At 38.2% G+C, this 18327-nt stretch overlaps 2 protein-coding genes across 10 annotated transcripts in view; one reads left to right on the top strand and one right to left on the bottom strand.

Moving 5' to 3' along the window:
* Positions 1-8161, bottom strand: part of arhgap17a (Rho GTPase activating protein 17a) — a 42797-nt gene extending 34636 nt beyond the window's left edge. For 5 of the 6 annotated variants that reach the window (XM_035402703.1, XM_035402699.1, XM_035402700.1 and 2 more), the window contains exon 1: positions 7599-8058. In XM_035402703.1, coding sequence (XP_035258594.1) covers positions 7599-7651 — 53 coding nt within the window. In that variant the 5' untranslated portion in view covers positions 7652-8058. The other variant, XM_035402698.1, reaches the window with a different exon arrangement.
* lcmt1 (leucine carboxyl methyltransferase 1) overlaps positions 1-18327 on the top strand; it is a 52815-nt gene that overhangs the window by 27482 nt on the left and 7006 nt on the right. The window contains exons 1-6 of one of the 4 annotated variants that reach the window (XM_035402709.1): positions 12332-12491; positions 12641-12761; positions 13309-13400; positions 14614-14735; positions 14952-15028; positions 17396-17457. In XM_035402709.1, coding sequence (XP_035258600.1) covers positions 12404-12491; positions 12641-12761; positions 13309-13400; positions 14614-14735; positions 14952-15028; positions 17396-17457 — 562 coding nt within the window. In that variant the 5' untranslated portion in view covers positions 12332-12403. Of the gene's footprint in view, positions 1-12331; positions 12492-12640; positions 12762-13308; positions 13401-14613; positions 14736-14951; positions 15029-17395; positions 17458-18327 lie in introns of those variants that run through there. The other 3 variants (XM_035402711.1, XM_035402710.1, XM_035402713.1) reach the window with 3 other exon arrangements.

Raw genomic sequence — 18327 nt, 5'->3', positions numbered from 1 at the left:
TGATTTTTCGGCCACACATTCATACAGCAAACCTCCGATTTCACCTCATCCCAAAGGTTTGGATTGAGATCTGAGGAGTGTGCAGGCCATTGGAGTAAACTGAAGTCATGGCTGTGTTCGTGGAACCAACTTCAAATGATGCATGCTTTTTGACACATTGTTACATTATCCTGTTTGGAAGTACCAATTTGAAGGGTTGACTGTGGCCATAAAGGGATGCACGTGGTCAGAAACAATGCTTAGGTATGCTGTGGCATTCAAATGATGCTCAAATTTTTTTTTGTTTTTAGCTATTTCCCCCGTCAACAGATTCCAGTTTATCACAATGAAAATGCGGTTCAAAATGAAAATGCATATGCGCAACAGAAAATCACTTTACCGTAGCATAGAATTTTAGGTTTTCAAGAGAATTATCCGTCGCTCTCCAATAGTAATTTTGTCCATGAAATGCGACTTTATATCACAATATATCCATCCAGGAAATATCTGTTGCTGTTGATAGCTTGGATGGCACATCTGGTTATGGTGTTCACCAGACTGCGGTGATGTTTTAATTACATTCAGCATTCTCTTTCCCCTAAAGATTGCTTTACATTACATGCAATTTAAAGCCGAGTTCAGACCAAAGCTTTGCAACGCGATGAACTGCAACTGACAACTCTTTCCAAAACTCATGGTCAGCAACATTAAAAAAACTGACCCATTCATATCAAAGCAATGAGAGGAGACATTGCTTAAGGTTACCACAGCAATGAATCCATGCACTTCCTTGTTTACAGTTACTTCTTAGTTGGTTGCAGTACTCAAGTTGCAGTACTCGTCTGGCAAATATCTAGGTCAATGCTGTCTAGCAAAAATGGACGAAAGTAGTACCGAGTGAGACGCCTGCTGTCGCAGCAGAACTGCTAATAAAAACAAGGCTGTGTAAGAGCCGAACATTCAGTCCTTGGAGGCGGCCATGGGAGTTTCAGTGGCCGGCACACGGATCATACGCAGTTGTGCAAGCACATAGTTTACCAGTTTCTTAATTTCACCCATCTTTCTCAGAGCAGTACGCGCACCGATAAGTGAGTGTCACTGTTAATTTGGGAGACTACTGTAGAAGGCGGGCTCTTTAAATAATATGAACTCCCCCCCCCCCCCCCCCCCCCCAACACTTCCACACCACCTACTAATACAAAATTTCTATGGGAAACAATGGCCAGTGAGTTCAGTACAGATTGCAGACTAATGTTACAGGACTACTCCTGCCAAAACTTGGATGCACAATTAACAAATGGTACTCCGATATCTACCCTAATAGCTACATTCTAAATTGCTGCTGCAAGTTACCCAGTCGTGTTGAATTTTTCAGATTGCAAAAAAGACGGAATTGAGGCAAATTCAATCATCTGCATGGATGGAGCTCTCCTAAGTAACCTCAATAATAAACCATTTCAGAGCAGCAACATTCTTCAATCTGACTTCCCCTCCCTTCTCATCTCACTCTCAGAGCCCAGAGCAAAAATAAACATCATCGATCATAGCATATTTATAGAATCAATCATGAGCCAGGGAGATCTTTTCTGTCAGCAGAATTACCATTTTGCTCAAACAAATGCTAATGCCTGCTGTATGAAATGTGTCACTGTCACCAAACCATTCCACAACTGCACAAGTTGTGGAAAGAAAGGCAAAGAATGCAATGTCACTTAATTTTTCTCCAGTTCTTACTCTGGATACCATCAGTGACCAGTGTATGAACTTACAGGCACTGCCATTTTGCATGGCCCTCTCCTAAGCTATGTGCCTATCAGGCGTGTGCCATGCATCACAAACCTCCTGGCTGACACACAGCACAAAGCATTCCCACGGGCTTTCAACTTTTGAACTGAGGAAGACAAATGCCATCTGTGGACTCACAGTATTGAGCCTGTTTCTAAAAGATATGAACAGATGTAACCACTCATTTCATATTTATGGGTATTTTTCTGTCTAAAGAAATAACGACCTTGCTAACAGAAGTGGCAGTGGCTTCATATTTGCCAAGGGCTTAAGCAGAAATCTTTCCTGGCTCGTTTCGCACTGTACAAAACACACCACCTTCTTTGTATCTTTTTTAAGCAACCTATCAGCTTATTTGGCATGTGACCTTGAGATTCTTTTTAGGGCATCTTAGTTTCTGATAAACAGGTTATGAGTGGAAGACAGCATTCCCTTAAAATGACACTGTGGTCAATCTCACTGTTACTAATAATGTAACTTTAATAAACTCTTCCTTAATTTCTGCCATAGCTTACATTGTTTCTAAATGTAATTACCATTCCAGTATTTCATTTGAGTGCTATACTAAACTGACCAACTTCTCCTTTCACCCCAACAAATACATGCCACCAGAGGAATAGGCACCTTGAGACATTGTAACACTGTTACCACGACAATATATATGTAAAAGGTCCACAACAGGTAGCAAGTGCCCATTTCTCATTAATAACTAGACAAAAGCTGTTTTTTTTATAACAGAAGTGTTTGGCCTCCAACAGCCCCCAATTGCACAAATCTGTCATCAACTCTTGTCGGACTAAAGTTCTGAAATTCAACACCATAATTGGTTAAGCTACATATTATACATGATATTTGAAAACAATATCAGCTAGTTCTAACCGTTTTATGCATGGACCCCACCCCGTCTACTTTTCACAGTGCAAGAGCTTCCATTGGCAGACGATGGCTGTGTGGGATCTCTTGCCCAGCAGTGTACTGTGTTGCTGTGCAAATTAACTTTGAACCAATGACAGCAGAGTTTGAGTGGTTTAGTATTCCTCCAACACATCACTACGAAATTACAGGTTCTTGCACTGTTCCCGCTTTGTGTGTGATGGCTGGTGCCTTCTGAGACTTCCCTTCAGTAGCAGTACAATCACAGGAACCCACTCCAGCCCTTGTCCTGAACCCCTGGGCCCAACCGGCCCTCGTCTCTCAACTCTGTGCAGTTAGTTCTGCGTTTTACACCACTGCCTGTGATTTGCCATTAAATACATTCAGGGAACGATGAATACTCCAGCACGCCTTCCAAGAACATCATAGTTAAAGAAACATTTAACTTGCAAACCATTTAAATAGGCTAACTTCTACATAACAAAATAAGGGATGTTAGGAAGCCATTTTCTCCTTTTGCATTTATTTGCCAATTGAATCATTACACCTTGGGCCACAGAAAATGGAGACCAAAATGTAACTATGATTCAGAACATAAATGAGGGGGGTACTGCCCACTTCTCCTGAGAAGCAGCAGCCTATGGTTTCATTTCTTTTTTCTCTAAAAAACACCAATTCAGATGATTCAGAGCTGAAATGTTGGTTCTTATTTACAAACGACCATAGTAACTTTCAAAATCTGTGTTTTACAAGAGTCTGAAATGGCTAATTCTTAGGCTACTTGTTCTGATGTAGCCTAGTTAAATGAGCCTAACAATACATACTAATTCATCTGAAAGGTTAAAGATTTTTTTAAGACGCCTCACATTGCAGTGTGAACAGCACTACCTGAACATTACTAACACTTTAGTTAAAGCAAAGCAAGTCCCCACTACAGCCTAGAAAATTGCAAAACATACTGTGAGTCTCAAACAAAATGGATCATTTTGTGTTTTTGGCAAATAATCTCAAAAAGTATTGTGCCAATGCACAATACCACACAGAAATAACTTAAATTACTTTTTCATGACAATATAGCCTACTCTGTCATTCTTACAGAATGAGAATACTGTGGTCAGTATAAAATAAGGGTTTCATCGTTAGGTTAAATGGACAGTTTTAACTGTCAATACATAACCTACACTCTTTAAGTTATGATGTGAATAATATAGCTATTTATTTACTTCAGGTTATAGTCACACTTAAAAAATGATAATATTCACAGTCTAATTGCCTATAGTAAATAAGGGCCAACTAAGCCTGATTTCCGTTATGTCAGTGTCGGTCAATGACTCATGTAAACATTACCTTTAACGTCACGGAACGTTACCTTTCTTTGCCTTTAAGCCCTTCTTGCACCCCCCGTGGCCATAACATGCAGCTGAATATTCTATACCTAAATCCTATTCATGGCACTACAATAATTATGCAAAATTGTCCTATATTGCAGTATAATAAAAACACCATTATGTTTTGGAATACAATATTCGAATGTAAATTTGTATGCCAGTTCACAGCCCTACCTGTTATGATCTCAAGGTGAGAACAATTTAAACATCAAGCTACTTCATACTGGTCTGAATGCCCGAGGTCTAGGTTTCTACCAAGAAGGCTCTTGCTGTAAATTCCCTATAAAAGCAGTGCCATCAGCTGTAGATTTATTCCAACATACTCTTTCCAAAGAGAAAATTTGCCTCATTGTGCTGCCCATTGTGGAGCACAGGTTTACAATCTGAGGCTTGAAACTAGGCTGTATCAGCCTGCTATCAACAACAGCAGTAGAAGTTAATCAGCAAATCTCCAAATTACCAAAGATTACATACAACTAGGCTGCATGTAACCGTAATATCATTCTGTACAGCATGGGAAGGTGTTCTTGTGTGTAATCACTGTGGTCATTTTGTTCAAAAGCAATTTAAAAAGGCTCCCTTAATCCCACACAATTTGATTTGTATACACTACAAGCCTAAGGCCTTGAAAACAGGAAGCTTTGTACAGTGGCAATACAGCAAGTGAGGAAATGTCCCACACAGACTGGAATAGGTTGGAATAGTATCCGTAACACAACTACACTACATCACAATGTCCAACACATCATTCACATTCATTCTATTGGCATTTGTTTTTGTACTCTTATCTACATTTAAATATAAATGTGAATTTCTAAGTTGTTCCTGTTGTACACTGAAGGCACAGAAGACCTGAATGATAAGTAAGCCCAATTAACTTGTGATATTCACACAGACATCATAAGGCAGTACCTCAATATTAATATCCTTTTTACAACAAGAGTACAATTAGTACAAGAGAAAGCCATTTACATTAGTTTGAAGTCATTTTTCGCCATTTATTCAACTAGAGAAAGCAGATAATTTCAGGGATTAGGGTGAATACAAGCCCCCAAACTGTTCTACAAAAATAATACAGGCTGAAAGTTGAAAATCAACATGAAAGTTTCACATTACATAAATCTTTTAGTACCGCCTTTTATTTTTGTTCAACAGCAAAATATGACACCATTAACCTACAGTGACTTCTATCCGGAGTAACCAACCCATGAAATTCTCCGGCAATTCAACAAGCTTCAAAATGATAGTTTGTGCTTTGTAATATTTTTTCATATGAAAATGTTCCAGCAACTATACATTAAAGGAGTACCATGGTGATTTTCACACTTTCTCGGTTTTATGTGCTTTTGCACAAGAGGCATTGAAGAAACACAATGAGCAAAGTATTAAATATGTCCGTTCTGTATTTTTGGAGAAATATGCGTTTTAAATTCATCGTCCTATTTTCAACCGGTTGAGAAAGTTGTAATTTTGCTGCGTCACGAATACAGTAACCACTCCCATTTCCACGCCCCGTAAAGAAATCTGACGACACACCGTCCTGCTGTTCAGACAATGCAAATATTTGACTAACGTTAGGTTCACTTAAATTAGAGTGCCTTTAGATTATTTCTGGTTCTATTCATTTCGCTATCTAGCTAACGTTAGCTAGCTAGGAGGTTTGCTTTCATAAGGCAATGTTATCGATAACGTTAGCTTGCTGGTTTGCTTTTATGAGGACGTTATAGTTGTGCTTTTATCTTAACTTGGCTAGCTAGATAGCAAAAATTATAATTGGATATAAGTCAACGTCCTTACCTTAGCTATCTATCGATACTTGATATACTACTAAGCTAGCTAGCTTGTGAAAATTCAGTCTCCCAAAGAGAGCGTATCATGGGGGTAGCTATGGTAACGGGCACGGTCTGTCAGTCATAGCTAACTGACAGTTCTCATTACCACGCCCAGACGGTTCGGGTGAATTTTTATAGTGGGAAATTTAGGCTTAGAAAAATACGTTTTAAAGTACATTGAAATGACTGAAGAATAAAAAAATTATACACATTTGTTTTGTTGTTGCCTAAAGACAACTGGGAAGTGTCATGTTCAACCACCATGGTACTCCTTTAACAGACCAGAATAGCAACTGCATTTGCATTTCCATACTCAAAACAGTATGCATGAAAGATGAAATTGAATTACTTTGCTTCTTCTTGTGGATCATTTTCTTGTCTGACAGTTCTAATCAGACAATCTGCCACGGCCCTGTCATCCATCTGTAAACCTGGCTCAAACTCATATTTGGACTTATATGTTCACAATTCTGGTACTATCTAGCCACCATATTTAACATATTTGCCAATGGCCCCAAAAGTTTAAGAGTTTGGTTTTCAGGTTTCAAGTTGGAAAATTGTGTATAAACCTTTTAAGGTTTGACACGTTAAGAACAAAAATATCCAAATAAAATCAGATAGTAAAAACGAAAGCCTCGCCCACTTTTGAAGGTCAGTCATTTTCACTGCTCATGAAAAAGGGGGAATATTTTTATTCAAAAATAAAATAAAATTGCCCCATTGACAGGCACTCGTCCAGCTGGAATTTATCAATTTGGTGCTTAGTGATTTCTAGAGGTTTTGGAGATGGCTGAAATAATACAATCATGTCTGGTGTGGATCCCCCTTCCCCCTTTTTTAACATCCACTATTAGTAAACTTATCTCAGGTCATACGAACAGTGCGGCCCGATATATTTTAAGTATCTAGTTAGAAAGGGCAATTAGCTATCCAGTTTCTAAGTTGACAATGCACTTAAAGTAGCCAAGAAGTTAGAACGAGGCCAGCTATTCTTGTTCTGGAATAGTCCGGCAATTGTGTTTTGTGACAAAATGCGTTTTCAAAAGACAAAAAGATTGATTAACCACCATTGGCCAACAATCCATTTCACTGCGCAGTTGCACTCCCGTTAGCTAGCAACCATCCAGGAAAGTCGGCGTATTTCAACCATTAACGCGTAACCATTCAAGCAATTTCCCACGGGCCGTGCAAAAACAGCTGTCAAATCAGTCGCTTTAGCAGACTGTCAAACCAAGGCTATTACCCACACCACTGCTTTGACAAACAAATAAATGTTGCAGTAAAAAGATGTACACACAAGTAGCGGAGCGATTAACTAGCTAACGTTACATTAGGTACCCCGCTAACTTTTTCAGGAAAACAGTTACTTTGATTGTAAGCAAGTTGACAAATTAGCTTAGTTACTTAGTCTAAGCATAACGCATATAATCTAACACTAAGTTTGTGAATAACATAGCCAGCTAGTTTACGTCACTAGTAAAAAACGGATTTAGATTTAACTGTTATTTGGACATCGACTCCTTCAAATCTAAGTCGAACTGCATCATCTCGAAACAAATCCCGGATAGACGAAACTGCTTGGTCACTAGCAAACGCCCGAAAAGATATTTCCAAGCTGCCTAGAGAATCAAACAGCTAACGTTATCTCGAAACTGTTTTTTTTTTTTTTTTTTAAATCAGGGCAGTCTACTAGGACTACATAAAACCGCAAGCAAACTCATATGAAAATATTAATACTTGCCTCCCAACCGTTTGGTTGGCCAGTTGTTTCATCCGATTAAACTGTTTCTTCATTTTCACTTCTTATCCTATGTCCTCCTTGTTTTTGCAAGTTTTAAGTGTCTCCAGCGATACCCTTCATCAGACGAGAATCAAACATTTGATCATTGTAGCAAATGTTAGCTAGCTGGCTAACCCATAGGTCGAGCGATTCCACAGGTAAATCAAGTTAACCAGTAGTTCTGTTAGAATCTGACTTGCTCCCCATAAAACAGTTAGTCTATTATCTTAAATTATGCAACGAGGCGATACTTTTACTCTCAAAATGGAATCAACCTGAGGTGGTCGTACACTTTTTTTTAAAGCTAACTAGCTAACTTTCGAAAAGTAGATTGGCAAGCTAGCTAGCTAACTTTCAAAAAGCTGACTGGCATGCTAGCTAGCTAACTTGCTACTCCATTTCAGCTCCGCACGGTTTTGCCACACACCTTTAGCTCTCGAAGCAGAGCTGATAGCTAGCGGTTTAGAGAGGCAGGAAGTACACGTAGCATCTACTTCCCTGCACTGAAAAGCTGGCATACGATAGTTTGTGAAACAGTTGCATTAATGCAGTATTAATGAGAACTGATGAATATTCAATAGGATACTGAGCCGGGTTGGCACTGGCATTTATTATTATTGTATGCCACCAATGCCAGTATTTGTTCCTAAGTTGGTAAAATCTGCAGACTATGTATCCGTTATTGGCCAACGTTAGATAGCGATGTATTTGCGAGGCCTGTTTCGGATCCGTTATAATCGTCATAAGACTCCTTTTTCATGGAAAACCGAGTGAGGATTTATTGCATATCCGTCAAATCCATTTTTCGGTTTCCAGCTGTTACCGGCTCTTCACAACTTGTTCGACATTTTGTCTTGAACAAAGCCTTTTGATATCAGAGATTTGCACCTAATAGTCATTCATTTTGAGCCAGTAGTTGCACTTTTATTGTACTTGTTACGTCAGAAACCAATTACCTTACCTGCACAGGGTACCGACCATAGACCAGAAAAATAGTGGCAACAACACAGTCACTAGTCAGTTCACAATTGAAGTAGCAACAGTGAGAAGTGTTAACTAGTTACTTGCATAGAGCATACCCATTTAACTGATTTAGGCTACTAGTAAAGTCAACGTGTTTACTAGTTCAGTCAGCACATGCACCAGTAAACTAATTGTAAAATGATAATTAGGAAGCGGTAAACAGGCATGTAATGAAGGTTCGTATTTGCGTTCCAGCCCACATTTTAAACAATCAATCAATACTCAAGATTTTTATAAGCGCCCAATTAATTTGCATGCAGTCCACTAGTTCACATGGCCAACTGAGCATTGGTGACTTGTTCCCTTGAGCCGGCACACTGCATTCCATACAGTCATATTAAACATGATCCAATGCCGATTTTTGATAGCCAAATTTTTTATGCTTACTAGTTGCCATTTATTGCTTACAAAGTGCACAAAAATTCTCATTAATGATCACTAATACAAATTAATTATGCTAAGTGTGAACCAAAATACAAATCCTGAATAGATACAGATTACATCCACGACAGGCTCCAGGAAGAAAATCATAAAAACATAACCTGAACAAGTACAAAAGGCAAGTGTGTTTGGTGGTGGGGATAGGAGGGAAAACAGGATGTGCTGTGGTCTGCAGAGGTGGGTTTTCAGTCTCTGAGGGGTAGGCTATCCTTCAAGTTTAACCCTCCTATTATGTTGAAATTAACTAACAACTTTTATGTTTGGGGTCAATTTGACCAGCAATATAAACCTGCAGAAAATAATTGTAACTGAAAGTGTTACCAAAGTTTCTCTCTCAGCTACTTCAGGCCTTTCTACTGACCATCTTAATAGCCCAGTAAATAAAACATGACTCCCCCCATCCTCCCCTTATACATCAAGTATTGATTTTATATGACTATTGCGAAATATGCAAATGACTGTACAATCTCATTCATTGACCTAAAATGGAAAACAAAGTATGTTTTGGTGTTTGCATGGCTTTATGTTGGTATTAAGTGCTCATTAAAAAAGAAAAATAACATTTGGAAAGAAACACACCTTTTATTATCAAGCGTAGTAACATTTTATGTTCAGGGTCAATTTGACCCCAGGAAAAAATATTTAAAATGTCAAACATTTCAAATGTTTAGGTTGAGAAAACACTTCAGAACATCAATAAGTAACATATGACAGTTATTCAATAATGATGAAACACCAATAAAAAGTAAATTAATCACCAGAATTGAGTTTTGATAAAAAATGAACATAACAGCTCAACTAGGTACCCGTGGGTATCAATTTTTTTTTCATTCAGATGAGATAGGTGCAAGTTTGTCATGCTCCTGTCGACTCTGCCTTGTTTCCCTGTCATCAAAGCGTATAATGTGGGAGAAAACATGAAATTTCTCCAGAGACATTGTGGCTGGAAAAATTGCCCTACCAGTGTCAGCATTCTAAAGGCTTGCTGTTGCTTCACCTTTTGACTTGTACAGTCCTGCCAAAATAAGCAACCCAATATAGGATTGCTAGTGGGTCACATCCAGCTCTTTCCAATGTCACCATACACACGCCTCCCCTCTAAGTTTGTCATCTCAAGAATATCTTTTTGCATTGATGGTGTTATGAAGACCTCAAATGCAGACTTTATGTCTTGTACATGCCTGTCTTTCAACTGGGGATCCAGTTTTTGGAAGTGAACATCAGAGGTGGGTAACCCGGCTTCAAAGAGTAAAAAAGACTGACCATGTATTTGCTCCACCAACATGCACTAAACCAGCTGATTACAACAGTTAGTTCTCCTATCATGCTGAAGAGTTATGCTAATTAGAATCAGCTGGTTTAGTGCATGGTGATGGCGCAAATACAGGGTCAGTCTTTTTACTCTTTGAAGCCGGGTTACCCACCTCTGGTGAACATGTCAGTTCTTGGTGGTTGAGAGATGACAGGGGTGTTTCTTGGGGGTTGAGAGATGACAGGAGGGTTTCTTGGTGGTTGAGAGGCGACAGGAAGGTTTCTTGGTGGTTGAGTGATGACAGGGGGGTTTCTTGGGGGTTGAGAGATGACAGGGGGGTTTCTTGGTGGTTGAGAGATGACAGGACAGTTTATTGGTGGTTGAGAAACAAAAGGAGCAAAACAAAAGATCAAGATCAAAAACAAGATCAAAATGATGGTTTTATATAACAATAGAGTTTGGGGTCAAAATGACCCCAACAACACCGATGCGTACAACATGTGTACAGGACATTGAAAATAATTTTTTCAGTTAATTTCATGTTTGCCATGTTGTCCCCATAAAGTTAGGAAAAGTCATGAAATATCTAGCTGAAAAAAGTATGGTAACCATATTTTTAGAGACAGTAAACATTGAATGGGGTCAATTTGACCCCAAACATAATAGGAGGGTTAAGTAAAATACCTCCAAGTTAGCTACATTAAGGCCTTTTCAATTTTAACAGAAATACCAAGTGGTAGTGCATCGAAATGCAATATAATATGAAGTCTTATCTATTGGTTCTTGTTATTCTATGTAAAATAAAAACAGAGTATGCAATATAAAATGTAAGTATTGGCTGCTGGTTTTTGTAATTCTGTGTAAAAGAAACAAACGTAATCTCAATCTCAGTTTTTTATTTATTTGTATAGTGCTTTTTAAAGAGACACTGTCACAAAGATGCTACAGAGGAAACTGAAAGGAAAATTGGACAAAAACCAGCCCCGAATCCCCCAAAAAGTGAACAGCACAAAAAAAAACAAAAACAAAAAAAAAAACAAACAATGCCCCAATGGGAACAGGAACACTCAAATGGTGGGGAGAAAAAAATGGCCAATCGGAACAAATCTGGAGGAATCCAGTGAAGGGAGAGCCCAATCTCTGCTGACTGGCCTGGTGTAATAGCTAATGTAGAATGAATGGTCACAGAAATGTAATGAGGGATCTATCACTGCAAGTAATAGAATGTTCTGGGCAGGTTACAGTCTGAGGTAGTTAAACTACCTGTAAAAATAGGCATTTACACAGTCCAAGTGAAGAAATGCATATTAAGATGCAGTTCAGAGGGGTAGGGTGATGCATGTAATGGAGTGGGCTTGAACTTGGATGGGGATGGGGCTGGGGCAGACTGTGAACTCAGGGCAGGGCAGAAGCCCCAGGGAAGAAAACAGAGACGATCAGAAGAAGGTTAGGCACTATACAATTCTGAGATTGCCTGTCGTATATCTAGAGCCCTAAATGCTGCCAGCGTATCTAAAAGATAGAAGGGGGTGTACACAAATATGGGAGTGATCCTGGACTGACTGCACCTGAACTCGAACATGCACAAGCAGAACATCTATTATTATAGCATTTTATTGTATTTTTCATTTTAGAGTTTTACTACGTGAGAACTGATCTATGAAAACAAATGTTTGGTTATATAGCGTCTCTTTAAGTTCTTTGACATTGTTTCAAGTACATTAAAGGTATTTCTTGGGAAAAAAAATCAGCCGTTTTTTCACTTTTTCTATAGCCTGTGTTCTGGGAATCCAGGAATTTACTGAATGCTGTTTGAAACAGTTGCATCCGTGCCACACAATGAACAGTTAATTGTTGCCACCATACGGGCAAAGAGATTCGAATCTCTTTTGCCACAGTTCATTGGTACCCTCGCTCTATGGTTTAAATGCCTAGAACGCTCCGGGCTGCGCTGTATCTGGTGGGATAGTGTTCATAAAATGTGACGTCAGGAAGAGCTACGAGAACCAACCAATACAGTGCTTCTTTGTTAAGATGATGGCGGAAGCGGATGCTGGACTGTCAGTGGTCTGTTTTGTTTGGATTGCTTAAGTGCTTGAGCAAAACTGAATGGGAGTCGTATACAACACATTATTATGGTAACTGAAATGTGTTAGCGAAGTTCAACATGTTGCTATAGTTTACTGAGCTCTCATTTACTTTTTAACGCACTTGAGAATAGTTAAAACGCTCTGCGCAACAACATTATGATAGTGAAATGATTGTGTCGTCTCTGCTTTTGTTTCAGCATTATTTTCTTACGGTTCATGTGTGAATGTGATCATGGCAACGCGACAGTCTTTCACAGACTCTGACACTGCTGACGAAGCAGTGAGAGCGACTTGTGATGATGCGTCGATATGTAAAAGGTAGCTAGGCATCTTTAAAATATCCATACAAGTAGCACCACAGTAACTAGCTACCTCGCCAGCTAGCAGGCTCAGTGGCCTGAATGATGTGTGTTTGTAAATGGGCGATATATATGCTGTTAAAAAGCTACAGTCGTCCGTGGTCATGCTGTATGAAGTCATCGTCATACGCTTTGGCTGCTGGTTGGATCTCATCTGTGCATAGTCCTGTTTACCTTATGCAGTTAATCAGACTGTAAAATCTGTGCACTTTGGGACTATCGAACAGTGATCCCATTTAGAATATCATTTTCATAACTCTCAGTTGCTCCCATAACATATAATGAGTTTTCTTTTCAGTGACTTTGGAATTGGCATGGGTTTAAAAACTGAATCGCACTTTAGGACAGTTAGATGCACAATTTTGTAGTCGATGTTAGTACACACATCAGTTGTCCATGAGATGGTGCTTTTTACTGTGGACCTTTTCTCTGAGTAAGCTTATGTAAAAATGTATGTCAAAATACCATATATAGTTAATGTGATTCGCCATTTATTTTATTTACAGGTTTGCAACCAGTAAAAGCTATTGGAAGGACCCATACATCCAGTACTTTGTGAGACAGATAGGTGAACGGAAGGCTCCTGAGATCAACAGAGGTGAGTCATTGTACTTAGTTGTCACATTGCTTGAATGCATTACAAAGTATTACATTCATCAGTATTCATCAGGGCATTTGTTTATTCTGGGCCCGGTGTATAAGTACATGCATCCCTGTGATCCTCCTCTTTTTAAAATGTAGCCTAATATATGTTCATATTATGGAATGCAAAATGTTTTTAGCATATGCCACATCTATACAAACTGTAACTAGTGCAATTATTAGTTTGGCTGGTGCCTTTGACCCTCTTTAGACACCCTTCATTTTTCTTTCTTTCCTTGTATTTTGTTTTGGATAATGTTGTAGGTATAGCTGTTTAAGATAGGCTATCTGTCTAAGTGTACTTCTTTTGTTACAATACACATTTGTTTAAGTAAATATCCCATTTAGTGGTTCTAAAGTGTCCTATGCCTTTGTGGTGATACTGCAGTTTTTATTCCTGAAAATAACACTATGTTCCTTTATGACTGTTCATTGTTCTCGATAAGGGCATCTGTGTAATTATTGTAATATAGTAGTGTAATGTAATGGTGTGAATGATTGTGAAATGTATAATATGCAACAAGTTATTTATTTTTTCACTTTTATCCTGTGACCAACCAGTGGTTTGGGGAAAAATGTGTAAATGTATGACATTGCTAAAAATTACAAGTGATCACTGACAAGAACTGTATTTTTGTACAAAGTGATGAGGCAACTGGTAGGTGAATGTGATCAGTAGCTCTGTGTTAAACAGTTTTTGCTATTTTTTGATTAACAAGCGCATTGCTGTCCATCCGTATTCAAAAAGCATTAGCAACAGCAACATTTGATATTTTTTTAGTGGAAGCATGCAACACTGATAGTTTTTCGCCCCATACGTATTTATAACTGGTTTTAAAATTTTAAATATAAATTTTGGATAAATAATCCGCACATCTTGTTCTCAAGGCTGTAATTAAATCATTCTAACCAATTACAGCATTGAGAACAAGACATGAAAATTATTTAGCCAAGCAACATCTCAAATGAATCACTGGTGCTGAAACACACTGAAAACCGGCAGACGCTGTGGTCCTCACAGGACTGGTTTTGACCCCTGTGGTTTATTTAATGTATTCTGCTGCCACCTAGGGAATATTTTGCAACCTACCTTGACACAAAAGCTAATGTTTTGTCTTCAAAACATTTATCATATGCTGTTGATGTTTACAGTACTTCTGTGTTTTCAGGATACTATGCCCGTGTACAGGGGGTCAATCACCTCCTGGATTCTTTTCTCAGAAAGACAGCATGTGACTGCCAGGTAGTAAACTTTGGGGCTGGGCTGGACACTACTTTCTGGCGACTGAAGGTACATACTGTTGAAAATGGAATTACATGTACAAGTTGTCCATCTTAATGAATTTACTTGTAAAAATATTCAACAGACCATAATCACCTTCTGGGTATTAAATTAAAAGGCATATACTGTTAACAAATTTGCAGTGTTTGTACTATCTCAGGTCTTGGCCCTGTGCTACTGCATGTTGCATTAATTATAATCTGATGGCATGCTTTTAATTTTCAGGATGAAAACATCTTGCCTAAAAAGTACTTTGAAGTTGACTTCCCCATGATTGTTGCCAGGAAGCTACACAACATCAAGTAAGAAATTACCAATAGCTTTTTTAGAAACTGTAGACAGTTAGCAGTTGGTAGTCTTTCAGAATCAGAGGCAGATACATTTTTGTGGTTTGTAAAGTTAGAGAGGTTTCATCCTGCTATGGATGACCCTGGTAGTGGAAGGGCACTGTGTGTTGATATTTCTTAGTTAATTACGCTTGACCGGGGTGTTAATTTGATGTGTATGTGCATTCAGCAATGTTTGACAGATAACCTTTCTGACCCATTTGAAAGAAATGTGTTGGAGATGCTTTATTCTGGCAAAATATACAAATTGGAGTATTTTTTAAAGCTTATTTTCTGTGTCTAAAATTTGAGGCTGTTTTAAATAACAGTTCATAAAGTGGTTATTTTACCTTGTCTTTTACATTGTACCACAAATACAAAGCGCAGTCAAATTTCCAAATTCATGGAAGGATAAGGTGAATACAGACATGAACTTATATAACAAATTTATATATAGTCTAATATTTCAAATTGCATACTTTATTATAGAACAGAGAGTATGATTCGGGAGAGCTGCTGAGTCTGTATAGCTGTCAATGTATTAATTATGCAAAGGAATCACTGGTTTTGTTTGCCAAAATATGAATTATAGATGATCGAATTCTCAAGACATATTGTGTGGCAAATACTGAATGTATTTGTATTTTATTTCACTTGTATAAGGGTGCCTTTTTGTATACCTTCTGAACGGTACTTGATTGACCTGAAATAATCCCCTCATAAGTAATAAAGGCAGCCAACCTTCATCTGTGATCTATAGATAACACTTAGATTAAGATGCTGTGTGTTACCTGACACATTTTTAAAAGGAAATATTTATTGCAGTGGTCCGTTTACGCACGTATGACGAGTGTACGCTGGACACAACTGGTTCTCTATCTTATATTTCCACCCATCACAGCCTTTCCTACAGTCTGTCACCTCAGGCCACAGTGCGAATACCTATGTGACTTCAGCCAAGAACAAAGAACGTATATTAATCTTTGAATCGTCTTCGTCAGCTTTTTAACTGCCATAAAACTGCCTGTTTACACACGTATCAAATATGCACCGGTCACCAATAGATGCCAGGTCGCAAATAGTTTTCCTTTAGCACAGGTTGCCATCGATACAACAAGTAGCGCAGCCAATAAAACTCTGGTGACACACCAGAAGCATCATGCAGACAAACATTTAAAAATGCACAAGAAAAGAAAATCATAATGTCCCATCATTCTGTGTTATGCCCGTGACATTAGCTGTTTTATTCGTTCTGCTGTGGAGTATCAATATTTTTTGGATGTTTTTGCGTGTCCAGCAGCTACATTTATTGATAGGCTTTTGCGTTTGATTGTTTTTGTATGAAATGAATAAGATTGAATTTACCAGAACAAATAAATGTTATAACAAGACCAGGTTAAAACCTAGTATATGGCTGGACCTAACACACGTGATCAGGCCGACCAGTGGTGTGACTTCATAACTCGGCCGACCAACGGTGTAACTTCATCACTCAGTCAGTCACAGACATTCGCGTTTGTAGGGCTGGCCTTGCTGTTGTGGTCCAGCCAATAAATATGTAGGCCTATCAGTAACATTTCAGAATTTCAGAGATAGGGATGGAGATAGACCTACAGATTGCTTCTGTTTTGTTTTGTTTTCCAAATCCCCTTATCAGAAATGGTAGCTACCGTTATGTTCTGTTGATGCTTTTGCAATGTTGGCTTTTTTCTGACCATTTTTGATGTTTCCTATGCACGCAGTATAGAAGGGAGTCATTATAAACGTAACAGTTTTGGTATTTTACTAATTTACTCAGAAAATATTTAGTCTAACACTATTACATTTTATTGCAAACTGGTGTGACATGTCAGTTGGTAGTCATTACCCGTTCCAATTACGTTCATAACTTAATAGAGTCAGATACAATTTAAGTGCAAGCAGTCCGATGTTAGGTTCCTGCTACCTAGTCGGCATAATTGTAACAGAGAGGCAGAATAATTCTTTCTTTTACTAAGATCTATGTATGTAAGTATTGTTTTGCCTGTTTACATATCTCCAGACTTGCATGTGTTACACTGGCTTCCTTTTGTCATTTAGAATTGAGCTTAAAGGTCCTGTACTGGTTTACAAAGTCCTTAGTGGTATAGCATTGCATATAGCATTTTGTTTCTTATTCAACATTGTGAAATTGGCTGCATTAAGGTAAATAAAAAAGTAAAATTTATTTATATTAGATTTGTCCAATTAAGGGCAACACACTTCATGCTAAAATTGAATTGGGGTGCAAGTTTTGAGGGATTCACTGAAATGAAGCAAACAAATATTTTTGTGTTATGGTAATTCCATTTGCTTTCTTTATAGGACAAAACCTCCCTTGTCAAAACCTATAATTGAAACACACTCCACGGATTCACTATTAATAGGTAAGAGGTAAGGGTAAAAATATTTTAAAACTTCTTATAATTTTCAGTGCTGTCAAAAAAATACTATATTAGAGTACCACTGGTGGAACAGTCAGGAATGAGCATCCTTCCCCATTAAGAGTAACTGCAAGGCTTTGATCTGCTGATCTGCTGGTGAAAATGGCAGCTCACAGCCAGTTGCTTTGTAGTATTTTATTAGTTCTATAGTGATTGGGTGAAAATGTAATTGTAGTGACTTTTCCTTATTTTATTTAATAAAAATGTTTGTTATAAACTGGGCTACAGAGCATAATATGTTAACCACAGACCTGTACCATTAACTTTGTGGACCAACACAGATGAAGCATACAGAGTTTGGCAGGTTATGGTGTTAACTTACATGCGTTGGCAAAAATAGCAAGGCGACACACACTGTGTTTCCTTTTTACGTTATCAGGCATGGGCTGCTGTGTTCTCACGCGCCTTATCACAGCTGTGGTCTTAAGAGCGGGTTCACCAGTGCTGTCCCTTAATGCCCTTGTCCCAACAGGGCAAAGGTGTTACTGCTCGTGTGGAATACAAATTACAACTGTACGGTGTACAACTTACAGGAAGTGATTCTTATTATAATAATTCAAGTAATTATAGCTATAATAGCCTTTCAGAGCATTAATTTCATTCTGATTAATTTTATATTTATATATATATATTGAATGACATTACATGATTGGGCAAAAATGAGTTATATTTTTGTTAAGCTTGTAGGTGCACATGAAATCCTGCGGTGTGAAAAAATATAAGCCTAAAACCACAGTCTGTATGTCCATTAAACAAAATGTCACAATGAATTTTGAAAGAATTCACCCATGATTGCAATGGTTGCAAATCCAT

Source organism: Anguilla anguilla, chromosome 2 (assembly GCF_013347855.1).
Source record: "Anguilla anguilla isolate fAngAng1 chromosome 2, fAngAng1.pri, whole genome shotgun sequence".
NCBI lineage: Eukaryota > Metazoa > Chordata > Actinopteri > Anguilliformes > Anguillidae > Anguilla > Anguilla anguilla.
The sequence above is the reverse complement of the archived record's forward strand: the minus strand, read 5'-3'. Positions and strand labels throughout refer to the sequence as shown.